The 23,644-nt window shown below is 45.3% G+C and overlaps 1 protein-coding gene across 4 annotated transcripts in view; it reads right to left on the reverse strand.

Moving 5' to 3' along the window:
- The window catches only part of KAZN (kazrin, periplakin interacting protein), a 1,448,845-nt gene that overhangs the window by 50,784 nt on the left and 1,374,417 nt on the right, over nucleotides 1-23,644 (reverse strand). For all 4 annotated transcript variants that reach the window (XM_043992483.1, XM_043992482.1, XM_043992485.1 and 1 more), the window contains 2 exons: nucleotides 22,878-22,928; nucleotides 19,741-19,864 (listed from right to left, as the gene is read on the reverse strand). In XM_043992483.1, the coding sequence (XP_043848418.1) occupies nucleotides 19,741-19,864; nucleotides 22,878-22,928 (175 nt within the window). The remainder of the gene's footprint in view (nucleotides 1-19,740; nucleotides 19,865-22,877; nucleotides 22,929-23,644) is intronic.

The following is a 23,644-nucleotide window of genomic DNA, read 5'->3' on the forward strand; positions in this document are numbered from 1 at the left end:
AGGGGATAAAGTAATGCCTTACAAGGCTGAGTAATTAGCATTTAGTTGGACATGCATATATTTATGTATGTCTGTTCTTAATTTTCCATGCAAAGAGAGCAATGTTTGGATAATGCAACATAGTGGGTAGTAAAAAATAATTTCTATTTGGCTTTGGGGGCATGATGGGATTTTTTTTTTTTTACAACAGATTTACTTTCCTAATTATGTTTGGCTCAGGCTTGTGTTAAAATGAGTTCATATTTTCTGAGTCCGTATCAACAGACAGAGGGAGGGTGGGTGGTAGGGAGAAGTACGCTGGGGGCAAATACACAGATAGAATCGTGAAAAGAACGTTAGGTTCTCCTACTTACTCAAACTCCACGCTGTGGGCCTCACTTTCTCTGCCTATATTATTATTATCTATTATAACAATATATGATATTATGTTATCATATATAATATTGTTATTCAGTCATTTTTTCAGTCATGGCTGACTCTTGGTTGACCCCATTTGGGATTTTCTTGGCAAAGATTTTGAAGTGGTTACCATTTCCTTTTCCAGATCACTTTACAGATGAGAAAACTGAGGCAAACAGGGTTTAATGACTTGCCCAAGGTCATACAGTTAGTATTTGAACTCAGGTCTTCCTGACTCTAGGTTTGGTACTCAGTCCACTGTGCCACCTAGTTGTTTCTATTCTATTCTATTTATTTTAAAATATTTATAATATATTATTTATTTTTATATTTAAATAAATAGACAAACATATAATATAATATATAAAACTATGTACAACATAATATTTAAATCATCTTGCTTTCAGTTCTAAATCCTATGCATCTCTGAATTGAGAAGTGATTTTTCTCTTCTCTTCTTTGTTATTGCTGACACCCTCTTTGTAGACTGAATTTGGAGTCAGAGGACCTGAGTTAAAATCACACCTTGGCTATTTTATGTAGGATCATAGATTAAGAGCTAGAAGGGACCTTGGAAATGACTTCGTCTAATTCTTTCATTTTACGGATGAGGAAACTGAGGCCTAGAGGAAGAAGTGAGCTACCCAAGGTCCCGCAGGGAGTCATTGGCAGAATGTGACCTTAAGAAGGTCATGCCCCTCCCCCTCTAGGCCCTGGTTTCCTTATCTATAAAGTGAGGGAATTGGATTTCTAAATAATTCTGTTTCTAAATCAATGATCCTGGGGCAGCTAGGTGGTGCAGTGGGTAAAGCACCGGCCCTGGATTCAGGAGGACCTGAGTTCAAATCCAGCCTCAGACACTTGACACTTACTAGCTGTGTGACCCTGGGCAAGTCACTTAACCCCCATTGCCCCGCAAAAAAAAAAAATTAAATCTATGATTCTAAGCACTCTCTACTCTGTCAGAACTGTCACATATGTCAAGGAGAGAGGAAACCATCTGTGGGGTTATAGGACTTCCCACCTTTCCAGCCCTCCTACTTCAGGGACTCCTCCATCCTCCATCTCCCAAGACCAGGTCACCTTCAAAGGAGGAAGGAAGGGGTTCCCAAAGCTCCCCAAAGAGATGTGAGTGTTTTATTCAGGGGAAAGCAATTCAGCATCTTCATTTGCAAATAGCATGGTTGAGTGTTCCAAGTAGCAGGCCAGGGCTGGAGTAGACAGAAGATAGCTTGCCCAGACCTTCTCCCACTATCAGCAATTCCTTTTGGGGGGGGGGCGCAATGAGGATTAAGTGACTTGCCCAGGGTCACACAGCTAGTAAGTGTCAAGTGTCTGAGGCTGGATTTGAACTCAGGTCCTCCTGAATCCAGGGCTGGTGCTTTATCCACTGTGCCACCTAGCTGTTCTATCTACCAGAGATTCTTAACCCAGGTCTTGGGAATTTGTTGTTGATATTTTGTTAACTGCTAATTTTTAGTAAAACTGGATTCTTTTGTAATATTATTTATTTTGTTTTATGCATTTAAAAACACTATTCTGAGGAGCCCACAGGCTCCACCAGACCTCCAAGGGGGCCATGGTACCAAAATAATCAAGAAGCCCAGATGTAGATAATAATAAAAATAGTAATTTTAGCTGGCACTTACATATTGCTCTAAGATTTACAAAATGCTTTTTGTATATTCCCCATTTGAACCAGAAAACAACCACGTGAGGTAGGTAGGTACTACAAGTGTGAATACCATCAATTGACAGTCAAAGAAACTGAGGCTCAGGGGTAAAGTAATAATTTTGGATGTGTGTTGAAGAAGACATTTTTGTTAGAGTACAGGTTGGACTAAATGTCTGGGGTCCTTTCTGGTTCAGGTTTGTGGCTTGGCCAAGGTTATACATCTAGTAAGTGTCTGGGGGAAGGAAAAAGAAGGGAGTGGTCACATCTAGGGAAGAATCACTGCCTGGTTTATCCTGGCTCTGACCGGATCCTCAATAGTCCACACTGACAATGTTCTTGGCCCACAAACTGAGTAATAGGAAGGGGTGTGTTGCACAGAGAATATAGGTCTTACATATGGAGATGGCCCCTGCTTTTTTTTTAAGGCAATTGGGATTAAATGAGTTGCCCAGGGTCACTGAGCTTGGGACCTCCTGACTCCAGGGTCAGTGCTCTATCCACTGGAGATGAGGGATTAGGGACAACTATTCCAGGATCGGTGGCATATTTCATAGAGAGGTCCTCCTGAAGCCCTGACTTTCAGGAAAACCTTTTTCTAGATCTGGGGCCACCATAGAGTCATGTGCAACCTCAGGTAAGAGCCATGTGGTTCAGCATAAGACTTGGATTCAGGAAACAGCTGGCTTAGAATTCCATCTCTGACACTTTTGAGCTATATGATCATGAGTTAATTAGACAATGTCTTTGAACTTCATTTTCCTCATCTGCAAAATGGGGTTAATAGTGCCTGTATTGTGGTTAATTGTTCCTAGAAGGGAGGGAGGGAGGAAGGGAGGGAGGAAGGAAGGAAGGGAGGAAGGAAGGAAGGGAGGAAGGGAGGGAGGAAGGAAGGAAGGGAGGAAGGAAGGAAGGAAGGAAGGAAGGAAGGAAGGAAGGAAGGAAGGAAGGAAGGAAGGAAGGAAGGAAGGAAGGAAGGAAGGAAGGAAGGAAGGAAGGAAGGAAGGAAGGAAGGAAGAAGGAAGGGAGGAAGGGAGGGAGGGAGGGAGGAAGGAAGGAAGGAAGGAAGGAAGAATGAAGGAAGGGAGGAAGGAAAAAGGCATTTATTAAGGACTTACTATATCCCATGCACTGAGCCTCACTGGGTAACTGTGAAAACCAAATAGGAAAAAGGTTATAAAGTGTTTTGTAAACTCTAAAGCCCTATACAAATGTGAACTATTACTACTATAGAGAAGTAGAATGGCTCTCAAAAGTAAAAAGGATTACTCTCAATAGTAATAACAGTAGAGAGAGAATTGGCCTTTAAGTCAGGAAGACTTGGATTTCTGTCCTTCCTCTTGATATATCCTGGTTGTGTGACCCTGGTTAAGTCACTTAACTCAATGCTCCAGATAAGTCTCTAAGATCCTAAATAACAGAGCAGGTGCTGAGCTTCATTGGTCAAGAGAGCTCCTTAAATCAATGAAATCCTAGGTCTGGTTTAAAAAAATATTATTATCACATCATCTCTTTAGGTCTCAATTTCTTCACTGCCAATTGATGAAAAAATGTGAATGGTAGATGGAGGCCAAAAGGAGAAGTGAGATCAGAGGTATATGAGATCCTTCCAATCCAAGGCCCTGCAGGCTGTGGTGGTAGTTACCAAAAGCTACAATTAGGGGTAGATGGTCATTTTGAGGCCTCTTATTTAGAGTGGGAGGTTGGGGAGGGGAGGAGAACTGGCATCCCACTGGACAGAGAAGCATTCACCTCCTGACCTGCTCAACCACTGGCTCACAATGACAAGGGGCAGTGTTAGATCTGTTTTGTGTTTAGTTGTTTCCCTGTGCTGCAAGCACCCAACCAGCCCCTTGGAACAGGAGATGGGGGCCCTGGGGAGGGATTCTGCTAAGACCTATTTAACCTGCACTTGGAGTGAAACTCTTGAGACAGCTGGGGGCCTTGGGAAGGCTGGGGGAGGGAGAAGGACAGCATCCTGGGACCCTGTACTTTCTCTACATCCTCTGGTGCCTGAATCTTTAACCTCTTCATTCTAGAAGCTTCTCATTTGTGGGGCAATGAAAAAAGATTGTGAGAGGTTTCTTTGCTCCTAAAGGCATCTTAGAAATGGAGAGGGAACAACAAGGCATGAACTTTTAAAAATTGAGTGTCAGAGCTGGGAAAGCCCTTAGAACATAGTTTGTCAGAGCTGGGAGGGCCCTTAGAACACAGGATGTCAGAGCTGGGAGGGCCCTTAGAACACAGAATGTCAGAGCTGGGAAGGCCCTTAGAACAGAGGATGTCAGAGCTAGAAGAAACCTTTAGAACATAGAATGTCAATGTTGGGAGTGTTCTTAGAACAAAGAATATCAGAGCTGAAAGGGGCCTTTAGAACATCAAGTCTGAAAAGGCTTTTAGAACCCAGAAAGTGGGGCAGCTAGATGGTGCAGTGGATAAAGCACCGGCCCTGGATTCAGGAGGACCTGAGTTCAAATCCGGCCTCAGACCCTTAACACTTACTAGCTGTGTGACCTTGGGCAAGTCACCCAACCCCCATTGCCTCACACACAAAAAAAGAAGGAACCCAGAAAGTCAGAGCTGAGAGGGATCCTGTTGTGTATGGGATAGTCTGGATGGTTACTGAGGTCTCTTCCAGCTCTCAAATTCTGTGATTCCGTGACTTAAGAAGATAAAATCTCCTAGCTGCTAGGGACATTAGAACATAGAATGCTAGAACATAAAATGTTAGCATTGAGAGAGATTTTGGTACCTAGATTGTTAGGACATTGTTGAAGCGGCTTGTGACGCAGTGAATAACAATGCTGGACTTGGAATGAGTTCAAATCCGACCTCAGATATTTACTAGTTGTGTGACCCTGCGGAAGTCACTTAACTTCTTCCTGCCTCAGTTTCCTCATCAGCAAGATGAAGATAACAATAGATAGCACTTACCTCCCAGGGTTATTGTGCCCATCAGAAGAGAGAATATAGAATGCAGCACTGTGTAAACCCTAAAGCCCTAGATAAATGTCAGCCATTACTACTGACTGTCTATTGGAGCGGAGTCTTCTAATCCAAGTCCTTCCTCTGGCAGATGAGGAGACCAGGGGCCAGGTGGTGCCTTGTCTAAGGTCAGAGGGCTGGTTCTTGGCAGCTCGGGTGTAGGTGTGTCCGGGGAGTCAGGGAGGGCAGAGCATGGGGCGCTCCCAGAGAAGGAGACAGCAAGTCTCGGGGGATAGTGAAGGATCTGTATCCGGGAGGAGGTTGCCATGGCAAGCTGTGCCCACGGCCGCTTGAGCTCCCAGAGGCTGGTGTGTCACTGCTGTTGTCTCCCAGTTTTCACCGAGCTCTGTTCGGTGCTCCCACGAGGGTAGCCTTATCAGGACACTTGAAATGATCTGCGGGGCGCTCTCCATAATAGATGTTCTCTCCGGATTTAGGTCTCCGAGCTCCGCAGTGGGGAGGGGCATTTAAGGCTGTCCCTCTGAGCCTTTCCTGTCCTTACTGCCCACCCTGCCCTGTCATTCCCTTTGCATGTCCTCCTGCCTCCTCCCTCTGACCCCCAGCTGCTGGAGGACCCTGGGTCTGAGGCAGGTAGCCCTCCCTCTAAGCACCGGCCTGATGCTGAGCAGGGAGAACTTTTGTATCCCAGAGACAAGCCGATGCCCAGGCAGCAAATAGCTGTGCACTCTGAGCATCAATCCCAGCTCTGCCACCATTGCCTCTGTGACTTTGGACATGTCACTTCAATTTTTGGGCCTCAGTTCCCTCATCTTTAAAATGATCCTGGCACTCAGTGATGTCTTTGGAAAATGTCTGGCCCACTTCTCTAGAATGGGGTTCTAGCACCTCCCCAGGATGCCAGGCCTTTATCCAGAGTTTTGGGGGCACAGGGTACTGCATCCTACTCCCTCACTGATCAGGCTTCTGGGAAGAGCCGGGACGTTCTAAGAGATGGGGAGCCTAAGGCATGGGCATTACCAAAGGATGCATGAGTAGATTCCTGAGACGTCCTTTCTGCTTCCCTGCAAGGTGCCCCTTTCTTTAGTGTCCTCATCACCCCACAAATGCTTCTTTTTTCTCACCTCCTCTTTTTTGCCCCTTCACTCTACCTATGCCTTAGTCTACCAATGGTTTTCCCAGAACATTGTTTAGGTTTCCTGGGGCCCCCTGCTGACCTTGTCCTTCTAGGGGAGGGGCTGGGGCCACATCTTAGACGAGACATCATTTAGTGGGCTGAGTGCATCAGGGAAAGGGCTGGGGGATCATTGAGTTAGAGCTGTTGAGGGCCTCAGAGGCTCTCTGGTCCAACACCCTCATTTTACATATGAAGAAACTGAGGCCTGGGAGGTCATAAGATCATAGAGTTAAAGCCAGAAAGGGCCTCAGGGCCCATCACTCTCCATCCCTTTGGTGTAAATCATCCTTTCATCTGTTTCCTCTCTTTTCCACGACCCCAATTTCTGTGTCCTGCTCATTGGATCTTTCTCCTCTCTCTCTCTCTCTCTCTCTCTCTCTCTCTCTCTCTCTCTCTCTCTCTCCATCCCCTTCTCTGTCTCTTTGTCTCTATCTATCTCTTCACCTCTATCCCTCCCTCCCTCTCTTTCTCCTTCTCTCTCTCTCTCTCCAACTTGTTGATGGATTGTCTCTCTCTCTGTCTCTGTGCATCTCTTTCTACGTCTCTTCTCTGTCTGTATCTCCATAATTACCTTTTGGGGGGGCAGGGCAATGAGGGTTAAGTGACTTGCCCAGGGTCACACAGCTAGTAAATGTCAAGTGTCTGAGGGTAAATTTGAACTCAGGTCCTCCTGATTCCAAGGCAGATGCTTTATCCACTGTGCCACCTAGATGCCCCTCTCTATAATTGCCTTCTAATTTTTCCCTGGATGCCTATGTTTTCCTTTCTTTGACTGTGTGCATATGTCTTTCCCTCTTTGCTTCTCTGTTCATTTTTCTGTATCTCTGTCTCTGTCTGTGCTGACTCTGAGTGTCTCTTTATACCTCTGTCTCTGTCTCTGCTTCAGTGTCTCTCTATGGGATGCTCCTCCAGCTCTCTGTCTGTCTGTCTGCCTCTCTTGAGCTCTGTGTGTTCTAGTCTCTCGGTGGCTATCTCTCAGCATCTCTTGTCTGCCTGTCTCAGGGTGAGCCTTTTTTGCCTATTCCTTTGTCTCTCCATTTCTCTGTGTCTCTCTGTGTGCCTGCCACAATCAGTCAGTCAATCAACAATCATTTATTAAGCACCTACTACGTGTCAAATACTGTGGTAGGTGCTATGGATACAAATCCTTATAATGAGCTTACATCGTTTCTAATTTTCTGTTTCTCTCTGGCTTTCTCCGTTTCTATGCATCTCTTCATCTACCTTTCTCTAGCTCTGTCTCTCTGTACCTGTCTTCTCCCTATCCCTCCCTCCCTCTCTACTTCTCTGCCCTTGAACAACTGGACAAAAGCCCTGGACTGGGTGGGAACAACAAGTGAGGTTAATAGGAAATGATCAGCCTTTGGCTCTGGTGCCAGACTGAGGAAGACTGAGCTGACAAGGCAGTAAGAGCTTATAAGACCAGAAGAAGGAGCCTTAGAGACCATCTAAGTTTAGCCTTCTCATTTTACAGATGAGGAAACTGAGGCCATGGAGGTAAAATGACTTGTTGAAGGCCACCCAGTCAGTAATTATCAGAGATGGGATTTGAACTCAGGTCTTCTGATCTCCAGGTCGATGCTCTTCCCATGGTGCCCTGTTGCCTCCAGTTTAGTAAATGGGAGTGTCTCCTAGATGTAGGAACCAATGAGACAGAGTGGCCCAGAGGGGCCCTGATTTAGATTTTATGTAAACCCATGTTGTCTGACTGTATGATGGATATCAGAGAGGCTTGGGCTTCTCATCCGAAAAGGGGAAACACTGTTTTTCTGTAACGTTGGAGAGCAGAGTTAGCACAGACACAGCAAGTTATTTACGTTGGGGTTACTTCATGGATGTTATTACCTCTGCACAAAGTAAGATACATGGTAGAGGTGTATGATTGTTCTCATTTTACAGATGGGGAAACTGAGCCACAGAGAGGTTTAAATGACATGTCCAAGATCACACGGTGAGGAAATAGAGCTTGGACTGGAACCCAGGTCTTCTGACTCTAAATCTAGGGTTCTTTATGCCACAGATAGCTGCAGGGTGGGAGGGTGCCCAGCTTGGGGAGGATAACCTTTTTTAGCTAGAGATTGGACTAGATGGCTTCTGAAGTCCCTTCTAACTAATGCTGACAGTCTCAAGTTCATCAGCCTCATTCCAAGTTTCCTGGGGGCTGGTCCAGGACAAAAGCTCTGGATTAGGTGGGAACAATGATTGAGGTCAATAGGAAATGACCAGCCCTGGAAGCCAGATTCCAGTCTCTAGGAGCAGAAAACAAGACCTGCCTTCCTCCTTACCTATCTAAGATATTCCCTCAAGGGTAAAAACTCAGTTTACTGGTGGGCCAGGACCATAGTTTTCAATTACCTCTGTGGTCCAGGACACGAGACCACTGAGAAGCCATGTGGCTCAGTGGAAAGAGCTTGCTGAATCTGGCGTCAGAGGATCTGGGTTTGAAGCCTATCTTGATCACTCACCACCTCTGTGACCAAGGTCAAGTCACTTCCCTCTGCCTCTGAGGTCCTTGACAGTTCTACATCTCTAATTCTATGATCTGGGTTCTCCAAGTCAAGTGGGATATGCAATGTTTACACTGCCATGCAAACACTGAATTCCCCAAAGGTCTCCTCCTGAGGCTTGGAGTCCCTGTGGGTGAAGACATAGTTATCCTCAGCCTAGGTAGACCAGTGCAGTTCAAAGGGCGCTGTATTTGGCATGCACACGGCCTTGGGGTATGTCACTTCTTGGGCTGGGTCTCAATTTTTTTTTCCTTTTTATTGAGGGGATTAAACTATGTAACTCCTGAGGCCCCTGCCAACCTTGTCTTTTTATGTCTTAAGGGCCTTTCCAGCTCTGATATTCTATGTTCTAAGAGCTCTTTCAGTTCTGATACTGTGTTCTAAGGTCCTTCTCAGCTCTGACACTTTGTGTTCTAAGACTCTTCCCAGCTCTGACATTTCATGTTCTAAGGCCTTTCCCAATTCTGACATTCCATGTTCTAAGGCCCTTCTCAGCTCTGACATTTTGTGTTCTAAGACCTCTCCCAGCTCTGACGATCCATGTTCTAAGGCTCTTCCCAATTCCGACATTCCATGTTCTAAGTCCCCTTCCAGCTCTGACATTTCATGTTCTAAGGCCCTTTCCAGCTCTGATATTCCATGTTCTAAGGCCCCTTCCAGCTCTGACATCCTGTGTTCTAAGGCCCCTTCCAGTTCTGACATTTTGTGTTCTAAGACCTCTCCCAATTCTGACATTTTGTGTTCTAAGAGCCCTCCCAGCTCTGACATTCTGTGTTCTGAGGTCCCTTCCAGCTCTGACATTCTGTGTCCTAAGGGTGCTCCTAGATCTGATATTCTGTGTTCTGTGGTTCCCTCCAGCTCTCAAATTTTCTGTTCTAAAATCTCTACCAGTTCTGACATATCCTATTCTAAGTTCCAACAAATTCTATCAATCTATCCAAATCACAAGTGGGAGTAGGATCTGCCTAAGGACCTCTGGAATGGGAAATGCTCTCCTGACCTTTCCATGGCCCATTTCACTATCTTCCCACCCTCATTATTTTGTCTTCTGACTTTTAGCATTTTCTTCAAAGCATCTCCGAGTTCTGTGGAGCCTCAGAAACCAACCAGTCCAAAGCCCACTTGGACAAGAATCCTCTCTGCATCACATTCAACAATTGGAGTGGCCATCCAGCCTTTACTTGATGCCCTCTGGTGTCAGGGAGGCACGACCTCCTAAGGCCATCCACCCTACTTTGGAAGAGCTTTCACGGGTTGGAAGCACTCCTGTATATTGAGCCTCAACCTGCCTCTTTTTTTTTTTTCTTGGTGAGGCAATTGGGGTTAAGTGACTTGCCCAGGGTCACACAACTAATAAGTGTCAAGTGTCTAAGGCCGGATTTGAACTCAGGTCTTCCTGACTCCAGGGCTGGTGCTCTATCCACTGCACCACCTAGCTGTCCCAACCTGCCTCTTTTTAACTTTCAGCCATCACTGCTAGTCCTGACTTCTGAGGTCAAGCTGATCAAGGCTGTTCCCTCTTCCACGTAATGACCTTTAAGGACAGTGATGACTTCTCCCAGTGTTCAATTCTCTAGACTTCCACTTTCTTCAACTGAGGCACTTCCAGTGTGATCTTGGACAAGTCAGTTAACAGCCCTGTGCATCATTTTCAGCATCTATAAAGAAGGGGCTGAGGTCCCTTCTCTAAATTCACAACATGGCAGGAACTTCAGAATCCTCACCATTCTGATTACTCTCCAGCTTATCAATGTCCTTCCTCAAAATGTGGCATGAAGAATTGAACACAAGGCTCTGGACGTGGTCTGAACATAAGGCAGACCACTTCCATGGTCCTGTACACCAGACTGTTTAGTGCGACCTGTTCTTTCTTTCCTAATCGGTTTCATTTCCCCCCAAGACATCTTTGATCACTTAGTTCTTCCCCTAACCCAGCTCTAATGACATTGTTCTTCTTTCCTTATCCAGAGTCTCTTGGTTCTTGGCCTGGCTACTTAACACCATCTTTTCCCTGTCACCTATTTTATTTACACACTGGCATGGTCTTGGCACCTTGGAGTGGGAGGCAGTCCTAGCTGATAAACCCTAGGCAGGTCCCTTAACATGTCTGTGCTCTAGGCAAGAGAAGGTGCCCACCTACTTTGATAGATAGAATTTCTTCTATCAGTGAAGTCACAGCTCAAGTCCCCTATTCTCCCAGAACCAGGGGCTTTCTTTTATTTTTTTTTCATGACTTAAAACTAAATCCTTTCCTCAGTAACAATAGCTAGCTGTTATATAACATTTTCTAAGTGTCAGGCACTGTGCTAAGGGTTTTTACAAATATCTCATTTGGTCCTCACAACATCCCTGAGAAGGAACTGTTATTGTTATCACCCTCCTTTTAGAGCTGAGGAAATTGAGGCTGACAAAGGGTAGGGGACTTGTCAAAGGTCACATAGCTAGGAAGTGTCTGAAGCAGGATTTGAACTCAGGTTTTCTTGCCTCTAGGCTCAGTACTCCCCATCCATTGTGCCACCTAGCTTGTTCTAAAGGTCTAGGGAATAAAGAGGCCTCTGTCATCTTCTTGGCTCCTTGGATGGGGGTGGAGGTGATATTCCCTTTACTTGACCATTCCTAGAGTGGAAAGGCAGTTGCAGGTCAATTTGACCGGGCCAGATCTTCCTGTACCCTCTTGGCTGCTCAGGCATCCAGAAGTTACTTGGAGAGCCAAGTGGCCTGGAATGAACGCAGCTGCCTAGATGTATATGCTTGGTGGGTGAGATGCAGGAGATATCTGATAGGGAAAGCAAGCTTCCTTGTGGGATGCTGAAGATCCTCCAATGGGTTGTGAGCTTCCTTGCCCAGCAGGCTCTGGACTTTTGTATCCTTTTTTTTTTTTTGTATCTTCAGCTGGGAAAGTGGGCAGCAGGGATAGATGTAAGGGGATTGTGGGCCTTCCTATCGAATCTGGAGAGAGAAGCAGTGAGCTTCTCTCTGTTGGATCAGAATTGTGGTATTTCTGACCCAGAAGGAACCTCAGGGATCATCTCATCCCACTGCCCTCATTATATTGAAGAGGACCAGAGGGTGGGAGTTGATTGCTCAAGAAGGTCTGGCTTCAAACCTAGCCCTGAGTTCAAATCCTGCCTCAGACACCTACTAGCTGTATGACCTCTAGCAAATCACTTATCCTCTCCCAGCCTCATTTTCCCCAACTGTAAAATGGGGATAATAGCAGCACTTACCTCACAGGGCTCTTGTGAGAACCAACTGAGATAATAAAGCGAGGCCTAGGGAGGCTCTTATGGAAGAGCAGGTACTTGGACCCAGGTCCAGCTTAGTTTCCACTGTTTCAAACACCCTCTTAATGAGATGATGGATGCAGAACGCTTTGTTAACATCAAAGTGCTACGGGAATGTCCATCATTCTTAGGATCATTTCTGCTCGGCAGAGATGGGCCCCTGGGTTTCAGCTCTTACTTCCAGGAAAGCCAATTTGAGTGGGTGGGTGGGGCACTTTGGGATCCCTTAAGGGTACACCCAGGCCTCGGTTGTCCCCGAGGTGCACAGCCTAGTGTCAGACAGCCCCCAGCCTGCCTACCTGTTGGAGGATTTCCAACATTCTTTCTATAAGGAAGTTTCCCCCACTCCCTCCCCCCCCCAAGAACCCTGATAAAGAACAGGGTGTCTCTCACCCATAGGCCATCTCCTGCTGTACACAGATGGTGTGGGCCAGACTTCCTCTGAGACATTGCAATTCAGTCACTGTCCTTTGAGAGAAGGCTTGTGGGACTCCAACACACCCCAGCTAGCCCGCCAGGGCACCCTCCGTGACCCCTGGGCAGCCTAATTGCTTCCTTCCTGGTAAAGTGGTCTCTGTCTGCATTTAAATAGGCCTGAAGCCTGCACAGCTGCCTGCTCTGCTCCTAATTGGAGGCTGGCATCTCCTGGGACCGGAGGAGCTTGGGTAGGAAAAGCTTCCATGTGTCTAGCCTCAGAGGGCTGGGATCCCAGACTGAGGGGGGCCTAAGGTCTGGGAAGAGACAGCTGGTCAGCCCGCAGGGTATTGATAAATAGGAAACTAAAGTTCTGTTGGACTGTCTCCTGTCTTTTAGTGGCACGGTGCTGTGAGATCTGTCTTCCCTGCCCCTAATGGGGAGCTCTTCCCAGTGGAGTGAGCTTATCTAAAGGCTAGCCAGGAGAAGAGACTCAGGATTCTTGAATTCCCTGGCTTTTCCCTATTTCAAACTAACTAGACATCTAGGGATTGGAGTGTCAGGTATTCTAGACAGCCTGGACAAAATGAATACAAGTCCCCTAAAGGTACCTTCCTTTGACTCTGTATGTATCTTGTATTATTTATTGCATATGTCGCCTCCCCCATTAGACTGTAAGCTTCCTGAGGGCAGGGACTATTTTTGTCTTTCTTGGCATTCCTAGCACTTAACACAGTGTCCAACATATAATAAGGGAGTAATAAATACTTGAATGAATGAATACAGTGGAACCCAGTTAACTCGGTTGTGGTTGGTATTTACAGGAGGAGTGGACAGAGCTCTGAGTCTGGAGTCCCATGAGCAGCATTTTTTTTTTTTTTGGAGGGGGTGCTAGGCAATCAAGGTTAAGTGACTTGCCCAGGGTCACACAGCTACTAAATATCAAGTGTCTGAGGTCAGATTTGAACTCAGGTGTTCCAGACTCCAAAGTCGGTGCTCTCTCCACTGTGCCACCTAGTGGCCCCATCATGAGCAGCATTTAAATCCTAAACTATTGGAGTGAAATGACTTCCCCTTTCTGAACCTCAGTTTCCTCCTCTGTAAAAATGAAAGGGTTGGCCCAGATGGCCTCTGAGGTCCCTTCCAGCTTCAGTACTATGACTCAAGCTATGGAATTTCCTTGGGGTTAGGAGATTGGTCCCCAGATCAATAATAATAATAATAATAATTATTATTATTATTATAACGGTCAAAGTTTACAAATCACTTTCCTTACTTCTAACAATCCTCTGGGGTAGGCATTGTCAGTGTGACTATTCCTATTTTACATTTGAGGAAGCTGAGGCCCAGACAGAAGTGACTTGTGCAAGGTCACACAATTAGTATCAGAAGAATATTTCAGACCCATGTTATCCAGAAAGAGGGCAGAGCTAGGTTTGAAATCTGGGTCTCCTGCCTCCACTGTACCTTAAATAAAGGCAACCTCATGTCCTATACAACACGCTACTTTCAAAACCCTGTATTCCATCAAGGAAATGTTATAGCTCCCCCGAGTTGGGAGAGGAAAGTTTTTTAAAGCTCACCCCAGTCCAATCTTTCAATTTCTTCTCCTGTCTCCCACCTTGGCTTTATCTCTCAGGAGTCTGTTTCTCCAGCCTTTCCTTCCGATTGTTGTAGAGTTAATGATGTGGCAGAGACTGGAGAGTGACAGATGACTCAGAGATCATAGACCATAGATTTAAAACAAAAAGGGACCTTTAGAGGTCATTGAGTCTCACATCCTTACTTTACATATGGGGAAACTGAGGTCCAAGGAGGTTCAGTGATCTGCCCATTGTCACACAGCTAGTAGGTGTGTAAGGTAGTAGGTGGCACATTGGATAGAATACTGGACCTGGAGCTCCAATCCATCTTCAGAGATATACTAGTTGTGTGACCCTGGGCAAGTCACTTAACCTCTTGTCTCCTGTAAAATGGGAATAATAATAGTACCAACCTCCCAGGATCAAATGAGATAATAACTGTAAAGTGCTTTGCAAACTTTAAAGTGCTAGTGACTACTATTGTTGTTAATATTAGGTATCTCAGGCAGGATTTGAATTCAGGTCTTCCTGATAACAAGTCCAATATTCTAATACTGACTCAAGAGAGTCAGAAAGGGGACCTCCCCTGGGGGAGTTGAGGCATGCCAGGACCAAGGGCTCTCAAGAGATGATTGTCATGTGCTCAACACAGCAGGAGGAATGCCTTCCAGACCTGTGGATTGTCACTGCTCAATCATTCAAAGCCCCCTGAGTCCTGGGATGTGGCTAGGTGGGCTACTGAAGTTAGAGATGGCCCAAGAAAACCCACATATTCGTATCATCTAGTCAGAAGGGGAAATCAAGGCACAGAGAGGTTAAAATGACCCATCCAAACATACACAGCCCTCTTCCCATTGTGATAATTCCAACCCTCTCCACCCCCCAGCCCCCACCAGATGGACTGAGGCTAGGCTATGGGATGGAATGGGTGGATTCCTCTTGTTTGGGAATCTGGTATTCTGCTGGTTCTAGGAAGACATAATCTATTCCCTCTTCCTTGGGAGGTGGGGGAGAGGAAGGAAGGGGTTGTGATGAGTTCCTCAATAAGGGGTTGCTAATTTACTTCCCTCTCTCTGACAATGTACTAGACTCAGCATTAGGAAGACCTGGGTTCAAATTCTGCCTCAGACACAGACACATATTACCTGTGTGGTCCTGGAGTTGACCTCTACAAGCCTGTTTCCCCAACTTTAAAATGGAGATAATAGGGGCAGCTAGGTGGCACAGTGAATAGAGCACTGGCCCTGGAGTCAGGAAGACCTGAGTTCAAATCTGGCCCCAAACACTTGACACTTAACTAGCTGTGTGACCCTGGGTAAGTCATGTAACCCCAATTGCCTCACCATAATAATAATAATAATAATAATGTGGAGATAATAACAGTATCTCCCCCTCACAGGGTTGTTGTGAGGGAAAAAAGAGAAAAATGTCCATAAAACACTTTTTTAAAATCTTAAAGCATTTTCTATATAATTATTATTATATAAAGTCTCTCTGTCAGCTTGCTGTTATCTGGTTAATGACACCTTCCCAGATTTAGAGCTGGAAGGGACCTTAGAGGCCAATGCTTCATGGTGATCCAGCAGAAAAATCTCTAGTTTTAGATAGAGAGGATGTGGGTTCAAATCCTGCCTTGGCTACTTATCACCTAGGTGACCTTAGGAAAAGGACATGATTTTCTTTACCCATATAATAAGAATCCCTTACCATGTGGGACTGGCTGCGTGGTTAGTTCATTTCTTTAAGAGGTTTTTAAACTGTCCTCAAGACTCATTTGGCTCAAGATAAAGCTCAGGTCAGAGATGCAGCTTCCTGGTTGACTGAGTACAGAAAAGCCCTGAAGGGGTGCCTGACATGCACTGGGAAGATCACCTGATCTTCACTGAATAGGCTTTCCTTGTCATGGCCAAGTAAATGTCCTATTGTTGATGGATGGACTCATTTCATTATTTTTTTTAATTTTTATTTTTTTAGTGAGGCAATTGGGGTTAAGTGACTTGCCCAGGGTCACACGGCTAGTAAGTGTTATGTGTCCGAGGCCGGATTTGAGCTCAGGTACTCCTGAATCCAGGGCCGGTGCTTTATCCACTGCGCCACCTAGCCGCCCTGACTCATTTCATTATAATCTTGAACTGCAGCTCATAGACCCAGCCTGGTCAGCTTTGGCCTATTACAGCCTCGAGGGTCCCTTCCAATAGTGATCATCCACATTTTACAGATGAGGAAACTGGGGTAAAGAAGTTAAGTGACTTGTCCTAGGTTCACAAAGTATTAAGTGAAGGAGGCAGGATTTGAACCCTAGGCTACTGACCTCAGATCCACTGATCTTTTCTACTATGTTGGGCTTCCCCAAGGCAGGGTGGTGTGATGGGAAGAGAGCCAGACTTAGTGTCAGGAAAAAAACAGCTGTGCTTGAATCCCACTTCTAACACTTCTGGGACTAGCCCTTGGGCACTACAAGGGGATTCCCGTAGAACTCTGGTTCTTTGGAGCTGCTGGCGCCCCCGTCTGGACATCCAGAGGATACAGAACACTTGAACAAGGGTAGCTCAAGCCTTATGGGCATCAGAATTTGGCAGCTCTGACACGATAAGTGTTTGGGGCCAGAAGGGACTTTAGACAAAATCATCTAGTCTGACTCCCTCACTTTACAGATGGGAAAATGAAGTAAAGGCCAAGGTCACACAGCTTATAAGTGTTAGAGGCTGCATTCAAACCCAGTCCCTTAGACTCTGGATTCAGGGCTCTTCCCACTACAATATAACTATTGCTTTGTCAAGTTAGCCTGGCAGAGATTAGAGCTCGCTCTTTCTCTCTCTCTCTCTCTCTCCCCACACCCTCCTCTCTTCCTCCCCCCTATCTGTTTCTCCCTTTTCTCCCCCATCTTCGTCTCTGTCTGTCTCTCCCCTCTCTTTTCCCCTCCACCGTCCTCTCTCTGTCTCTCTCTCCCTCTGTCTCTTTCTTTCTCTCTTTTCTTTTGGGGGGGGGGGGAGGAGTGCCTGCTCTGAGCCCACCTATGGATTAGTCTAGAAGGCTTCTTCCTGAATGATCACTGAGCAAATAGCTCAGCTGGACTTGGGGAGGGTGCTCCCTTCCCAATGGGGTTACATTCACCCTGGCTTTCCCGACCTAGTCCTAGAATTCCAAGGTTCCAACTATGTTGTTGGGGGAGAGGGGAGAGAGGGGAAGAACACCCTGAACTGGCAGACTCCCCACCCTGGAGGAAAATAGAAACAATCAAATGACATAGAATTCAATCATATTTTAAAATAAGCTTTATTTAGATTTTTTTATATTTTTATATTTGCATCCATGCCTTCAAGAAACCTTTCCCACAGGAAAGGTTATTATTATCTAATGTTACCCATAACTCATATGCTATTTGTCATACTTCTCTTAAATAAATCATCCTCTTAGTAACTTTTAAAATTATTTTTAAAAAAACTGAAATGAACAGGAACTACTAACTTATACCAGGAGATGCTGTTTTGTTTTCTCTATTAAGGGAAAAAAGAAAATAACGGGAAAGGAAACAAAACGAAACTCATGGGGGATAAAATGTTTTCTCGACTATTCCTCTGTAGTGACAGATGCTGGTAAGGGTAGTTTCCTCCCAGACCTGGGCCAGATCCCTTGGCTGAAGCTGGGCAAGTCTGACATCCCTATCCGGAGACTCGGGGGCTTGCCACTCTTCCCTTTCCCCAAACTGCTGCAACCCCCCCCCCCATCCAAAAGCTTGCCATGCCAAGGTTTGCTTTGCTCTGTAGTTTTGAGATAAAATATCCCTTTTCAAAGAGGGCACACTGAGAGGAGTTATTAAAGCAAACAGGCTTCCTAGGACTTAGTACGTGGTTGACTTTAAAGAGCTTTAAACGGTATGGTCAGCGGGAAGCATAGCGTACAGTCATCTGCGGTATAGACCTGACTCTGAGTTGTATTAGTAGAAAGGGGGGTGAGGGGGGACAGGGTGGGGAAATCACAGTTAAAAATAAAATCAGCTATGTGTTTTGAGACCTTAGGTAGGCCACGGTTTGCCCACCATCATCAACGCACACAGCCCTTTAGCTTATGAAACGTGATCAAGGGGGTGAGTGGGTGGGGGTGTGGACAATGCCTACAAGAAGGTCTGAGAGAGGCCACTCAGACAATTCTTCCTACCTGGGTTGCTAAGCCTCACCTGTTGCAGTGTGGGATGGATGACAAGACAGAAAGAGGCCCAGGGAGTTTGGGAGAAGTGCCATGGGATTACAAGACAGACATTTGGTATGGAATGGGTCCCCCATGCTGGAGAAATACACCTGGCACCACATTCCCTCAAGGTGGGTGGCATGGCTCCCTTGGAGACATTCTGTCCACTCTTAAAAAAACTGCTAGGGTTGATGGACAGGCTAAAAAGGAGCAAAGGAGAGGTGGTCACAGAGAGAAACGTGAGGTCCCCTCAGGGCAGAGGAAAGCTCACCCCTTGGCCAAGCATGGCAGTACTGATGTATGCCACGCATGTCTGCTCAGTTCTCAGACGGGTAGTGAGCTCTAGCCACCCCACCCCTTTGGCTCTCGATCTTTCACTTGTGGCCAGGCCATGCCTACGCTCAGCATTTGATGGATGGACCAGACTGAGGCTAAGTATGGGTCTAGCCTGGGGGAGGAGGTTGGAGAAAATGTTCATGAGAGAGAGAGAGAGAGAGAGAGAGAGAGAGAGAGAGAGAGAGAGAGAGAGAGAGAGAGATGGGAGGAGGAACAAAAACATGCCGGATAAAATGCAAGAGGATGAAATCACATGTTCCCTGGGCTCCAGCCATCTTTAACGCTATCTCTATTTGGCAGCAGCGTGATATAGAACATACAGGCAATAGAAACACACCCGCCTCCCTCCCACCCCCTTGGAAAAATAGAAATTCCAATATTTATGCAATAATTTAGATAGAATAAGTTTTCTGCTTTTGTGCAAATAAATTAAATGAAACAATTTTTTTCCTTCTTAAAGAAAAAAAATTTAAAAACTGGTAGGCCACTAAAAAGAGCCTATTATTTTTTTTTAAATCTCCTACGAACCCAGCCAAGAAGATAGCCACTTAGTTGGGTTCATTAGTCTTTGTGGACAACACACCCTGCCCGGATGGGGTTGGCATTTTTGTTGTTAATGTGACTGAGGCACTGAGTGCCCTGTTCACTCTCAGGACCTCCCCCTCCCCCCCAACGCTCACACAGGGGGGGAAAACAGACCAGATACAGAACGCACCACAAGGTAGAGCTCCAGCAAGAGCGGTTTGGACAAGAGACGTTTACAAGCACAAGGTGCACACGGGTTTTTCATTATTTACAAATACACAGCAGTCCTTCAAGTTTCATTAAAGAAGGGGTGTGGAAAAAAAAAAAAGAAAAAAAAAACAGAGAAAAACTACCCCCAACTGAAAAACGAAAAAGATTAGAACAAAACAAAAAAGAAAGCCCCGAACATTAAAAAAAAAAAACTAACGACAACAAAAAGAAATCAGAAAACAACACACCTGTATCGCTCCAAAGACAACAAACAGTTAACATATTCACACACAGTTGGTAATATATACATTAGTTACAGAGGTGGCGGCGAAGGGGAGGAAGGGGCTCACACTTCTTGTTTTTCTTGTTGTAAGACATCCCCACGCACACAGACGCACCTGGCGCACATACACGCACGCGAACACACACATACATGGGCAGCAGTCGGAGGCGGGCTATCACCAATCCGCATCCTCCTCAATGTAATAATCAGGGGCAGTACCATCAAAGAGGCCTGGATCGAGGGATTTCCGCTGCTTCCCTCTGGCAAAGACCCGGGAGATGGAGCCAAATCCCATCTTCTCTTTCTTCTTTTTCCTTTTTTGGTCTTCGAGGTCCTCTAGTGACTAAAAAAGTCGAGGGGAAGGCAGCAGGGGAAGGAGAGAAGGAAACAACAGTTAGATGTGTGAATGGAACTGCTGAAGGGAGTAGTTAACAGCTTTGCCTTACTTTTGAAGGAAGCCTAGTATTGGAACGGAACAAAATGGAGAACTCAGGGGACTAGGAGATCCTTTAAGATAGTGATTCTATACCCAGAAATCATAGAAGAGAAATACTGGTAATAATTATTTTAACTTCTCAGGGCAGCTAGGTGGCGCCATAGTGCATAGAGCACTGGGCTTGGAATTAGGAAGACTCGTCTTTTATGAGTTCAAATCCAGCCTCAGACACTAGCTGTGTGACCCTGGGCAAGTGACTTCACCCTGTTGGCCTCAGTTTCCTCATCTGTAAAATGAGCTAGACAAGGCAATGGAAAACCACTCCAGTATCTTTGCCAAGAAAGCCCCAAATGGGGTCATGAGGAGTCAGACATGACTGAAACGAAAGAACAACAAAAATGTTCTATCTTCTCACATTTCTATAGTGCTTTAAAATTTACAAAGGAAAAAGCTTTCTTCTTTATAATCCTGAGGGTAAGTAAACGTGTTGTATTATCGACTTTTTAGGCTTATAGGGGGATGTGATTTGTCTATGTTCATACAGCTAGTAAATGCCAGAGCCAAGATTCAAAACCAGATCTCCTGAGTACCAAGTCCAGCATTTTATAATATGCCAGTAGACCTTAGTCCAAAGCCCTCATTTCTCAGATGTCTGGAAACTTAAGATCCTTTGAAGTGACCTCCAAGGTTATATGATCATTAAGTGCCACAGTCCCAGTACGCATCAGTGTTTGTTCCCAGATCACTGATGAATTGAAACAGTGAGGAGGGACACAAAAAACCCACCAACTACCAAGAGAAGATCCATCTGAAAGGAAGGTTGTCATCTCTATCTATGCTTATGATCTAAAGCAATGAGAAATAGGTCTAAAATAAGGTGGTTGGACTAAATGATCTCTAAGGTTCTTTCTAGCTCCAGATAAAGACCCTATGAAATGATGGCTTTGATTCAATTTTCTCAGGCTTTTCAAAAGCTTTCAGAACCCCCAGAGTGAGGCACACTTGGTTACACATGGATGATTTCTACTTGTATTGAAGCACTCAATAGCAGAGTTGGAAAAGGACCTCAGGGGCTCTCTGGTCCAGCAAGCACTTGAACAGGAATCAGACATCCCCAACAAGCAGCCATCCAGACTTTGTTTAAAGACGTCCAATGGTGGGGAATCCACTACTACTACCACCTTCTTTTTTTTTTTTTTTGTGGGGCAATGAGGGTTAAGTGACTTGCCCAGGGTCACACAGCTAGTAAGTGTTAAGTGTCTAAGGCTGGATTTGAACTCATGTCCTCCTGAATTCAGGGCCAGTGCTTTATCTACTGTGCCACCTAGCTGCCCCCGAATCCACTACTTCTTGAGGAAGAACATTCCACAGGTTTTAAAGTCAGAGAAAATCCCAGGATCCTGGATCCAGAGCAGGAAGGGACCTTAGAGGCTATCTAGTCCAACCCCCTCATTTTACAGATGAGGAAACTGAGGCCCAGAGATGTTAAGCATCCTTTGCTTAATGTAAGTGCCCTCCCTATTGATCATCTCCAATGTATTCTATGCACAGCTTATATGCACACAGTTATTTACATGTTGTCTCCTCCATTAGATTGTGAGCTCACTGAGAGCAGGGACTGTCTTTTAACTTTCTTTGTATCCTTAGCACTTAGCATGGAGCCTGGCACATAGTAGGTGCTTCATAAATGCTTGCTAGGGGACCTGCCTGAGGTCACCAGGTAATATGTAGCAGAGCTGAAATTCAAAGCCATCTCTGTTGACTTTAGAGTCACCACTTGTTCTGCTATGCTGTATACTGCTTCCCAGGCTGAATCCTGCCTGACTCTGCTTCTCATTTCCTGTGGATACTGCACAAGGTTTTCTCTAGCTCTGGGTCTCAGTTTCCTACTCAGTAAAATGAGTGGGTTGGATTCCCAATCATAGGATTCCATAAGGTTGCAGAATTGGCCTGGAAATGGGTGATAGAACTGAGATTCTAAGGGAGGATCTAGAATGGGGAGACTCAGTTTCTAGTCCATGCTCAGTCTTCAGCCCCTGAGTGGTCTTGTGGTGAAAGGGCAAGCAAGGATGCCACACTCAGAGACCTGGGTTTGAATTCTGCCCCAGGTGCTGAGTAGCTGTGTGACCTTGGACAAGTCTCTCAATCTCTCTAAGCTCTTGTTTCCTCATTTGTCAAATGGGAGAAATAATAATCCTTGGGCTACTTATTTCACAGGGCTGTTGTCATGAGGAAAATACTTTAAAAATCTCAAGACACTGCATATAAATGCAAATTATTCTTTTAATCTCACCTTCTACAGAAAGCCTTTCCCCATCCCCCTTAATTCTGGTGCCTTCCTCCTATTGATCATCTCCAATTTATCCCATTTATAACTTGTTTGTACACAGTTGCTTGCATGTTGTCTCTCATTAGACTGTAAGTTTCTTGAGGGCAGAAGCTGATTTGTCTTTCTGTGTATCTTCAGCTTTACCACACTGCCTGACATAGAGTAGGTACTTAATCATTTTTCCCTTTGACATTATCAACACTCTTAGTCATAAGGTGAATGATTTAGAGCCAGAAGGGACTTCTAAAGTCATTTAATCCAACCCCCTCATTTTAAAGAGGAAACAGAATCCCAGAGAAATTAAGTGATTTATCCTTTGTCACACATAGTGTAAGCATTGTGGGAGAATTTAAACCCAGGGCCTCTGATTGTAAATTCTTCAGTCTTTCCCCATGTACCCTACTGCTTAATCTCTGCTACTTCCATCTACCAAGATGGAAAGTAGGGGATAGAGGTAGTCCCCTTCTGACCTTGCAGATGTGTTGTGAAAAGGAATGAGATGAGAGGTCCTCCAGTGAAGAGGCGCCATGGGTAAGGTTAGTGGGCACTGGGTCCAAGAGGCCCCAGCTGATCAGTGGAACTCCAGCCTACCTGTACAATTGGGTTGTGTAAATTCTTCTGAACAGGTCCAGGACTGTCCCCCTACCAGCAGAAATAAAGAGATTCAGTTGATGTAACATAATCATAGACCCCCATGACCAGGGTCTACCTGTAGAGCCTATAGATTCTATAAGAAAACATCCCATTTCCCTATGCCCCCCCCCATTAGAATCAGAGAAGACCTCAACAGACATCAGGGTACCTCAAGAGACATCTTTACATGTCCTTGTGATGATTAAAAATATGAGAGACATAGTTTCTGGGTAATTTAATCATTTTATTAATAGGCCAGCGGGTTACCAATAAAAGGATGGTCAATGGACATCTCTCTCAGAACAAAGACCAAAATGGTGGTGGACTCAATAGTTTATATACCCTTCTAACTGCAGGAGGTCCATCACATAGCAATCAAATCTAATTGGTTGACATGATTGAAAGTGGGCTTTATTAAAATGAGCTGCTGGAATACATGACTTAGGTCACTCAAATCTTGGTCAAAAAGATATCAGAGACCAAAAACAAACAAACAAACAAACAAACAAACAAACAAACAAAAAAACCAGGGGCAGCTAGGTAGCGCACCAGCCTTGGAGTCAGGAGGACCTGAATTCAAATCCAATCTCAGACATTTGACACTTATTAGCTGTGTGACCCTGGGCAAGTCACTTAACCCCAATTGCCTCACCCAAACCAAACCAAACCAAAAAACTAAGCTGATCAGAGTATAATAGTTCCCACCCAGGTGTGGTCTAATGCAA

Source organism: Dromiciops gliroides, chromosome 3 (assembly GCF_019393635.1).
Source record: "Dromiciops gliroides isolate mDroGli1 chromosome 3, mDroGli1.pri, whole genome shotgun sequence".
Lineage (NCBI taxonomy): Eukaryota > Metazoa > Chordata > Mammalia > Microbiotheria > Microbiotheriidae > Dromiciops > Dromiciops gliroides.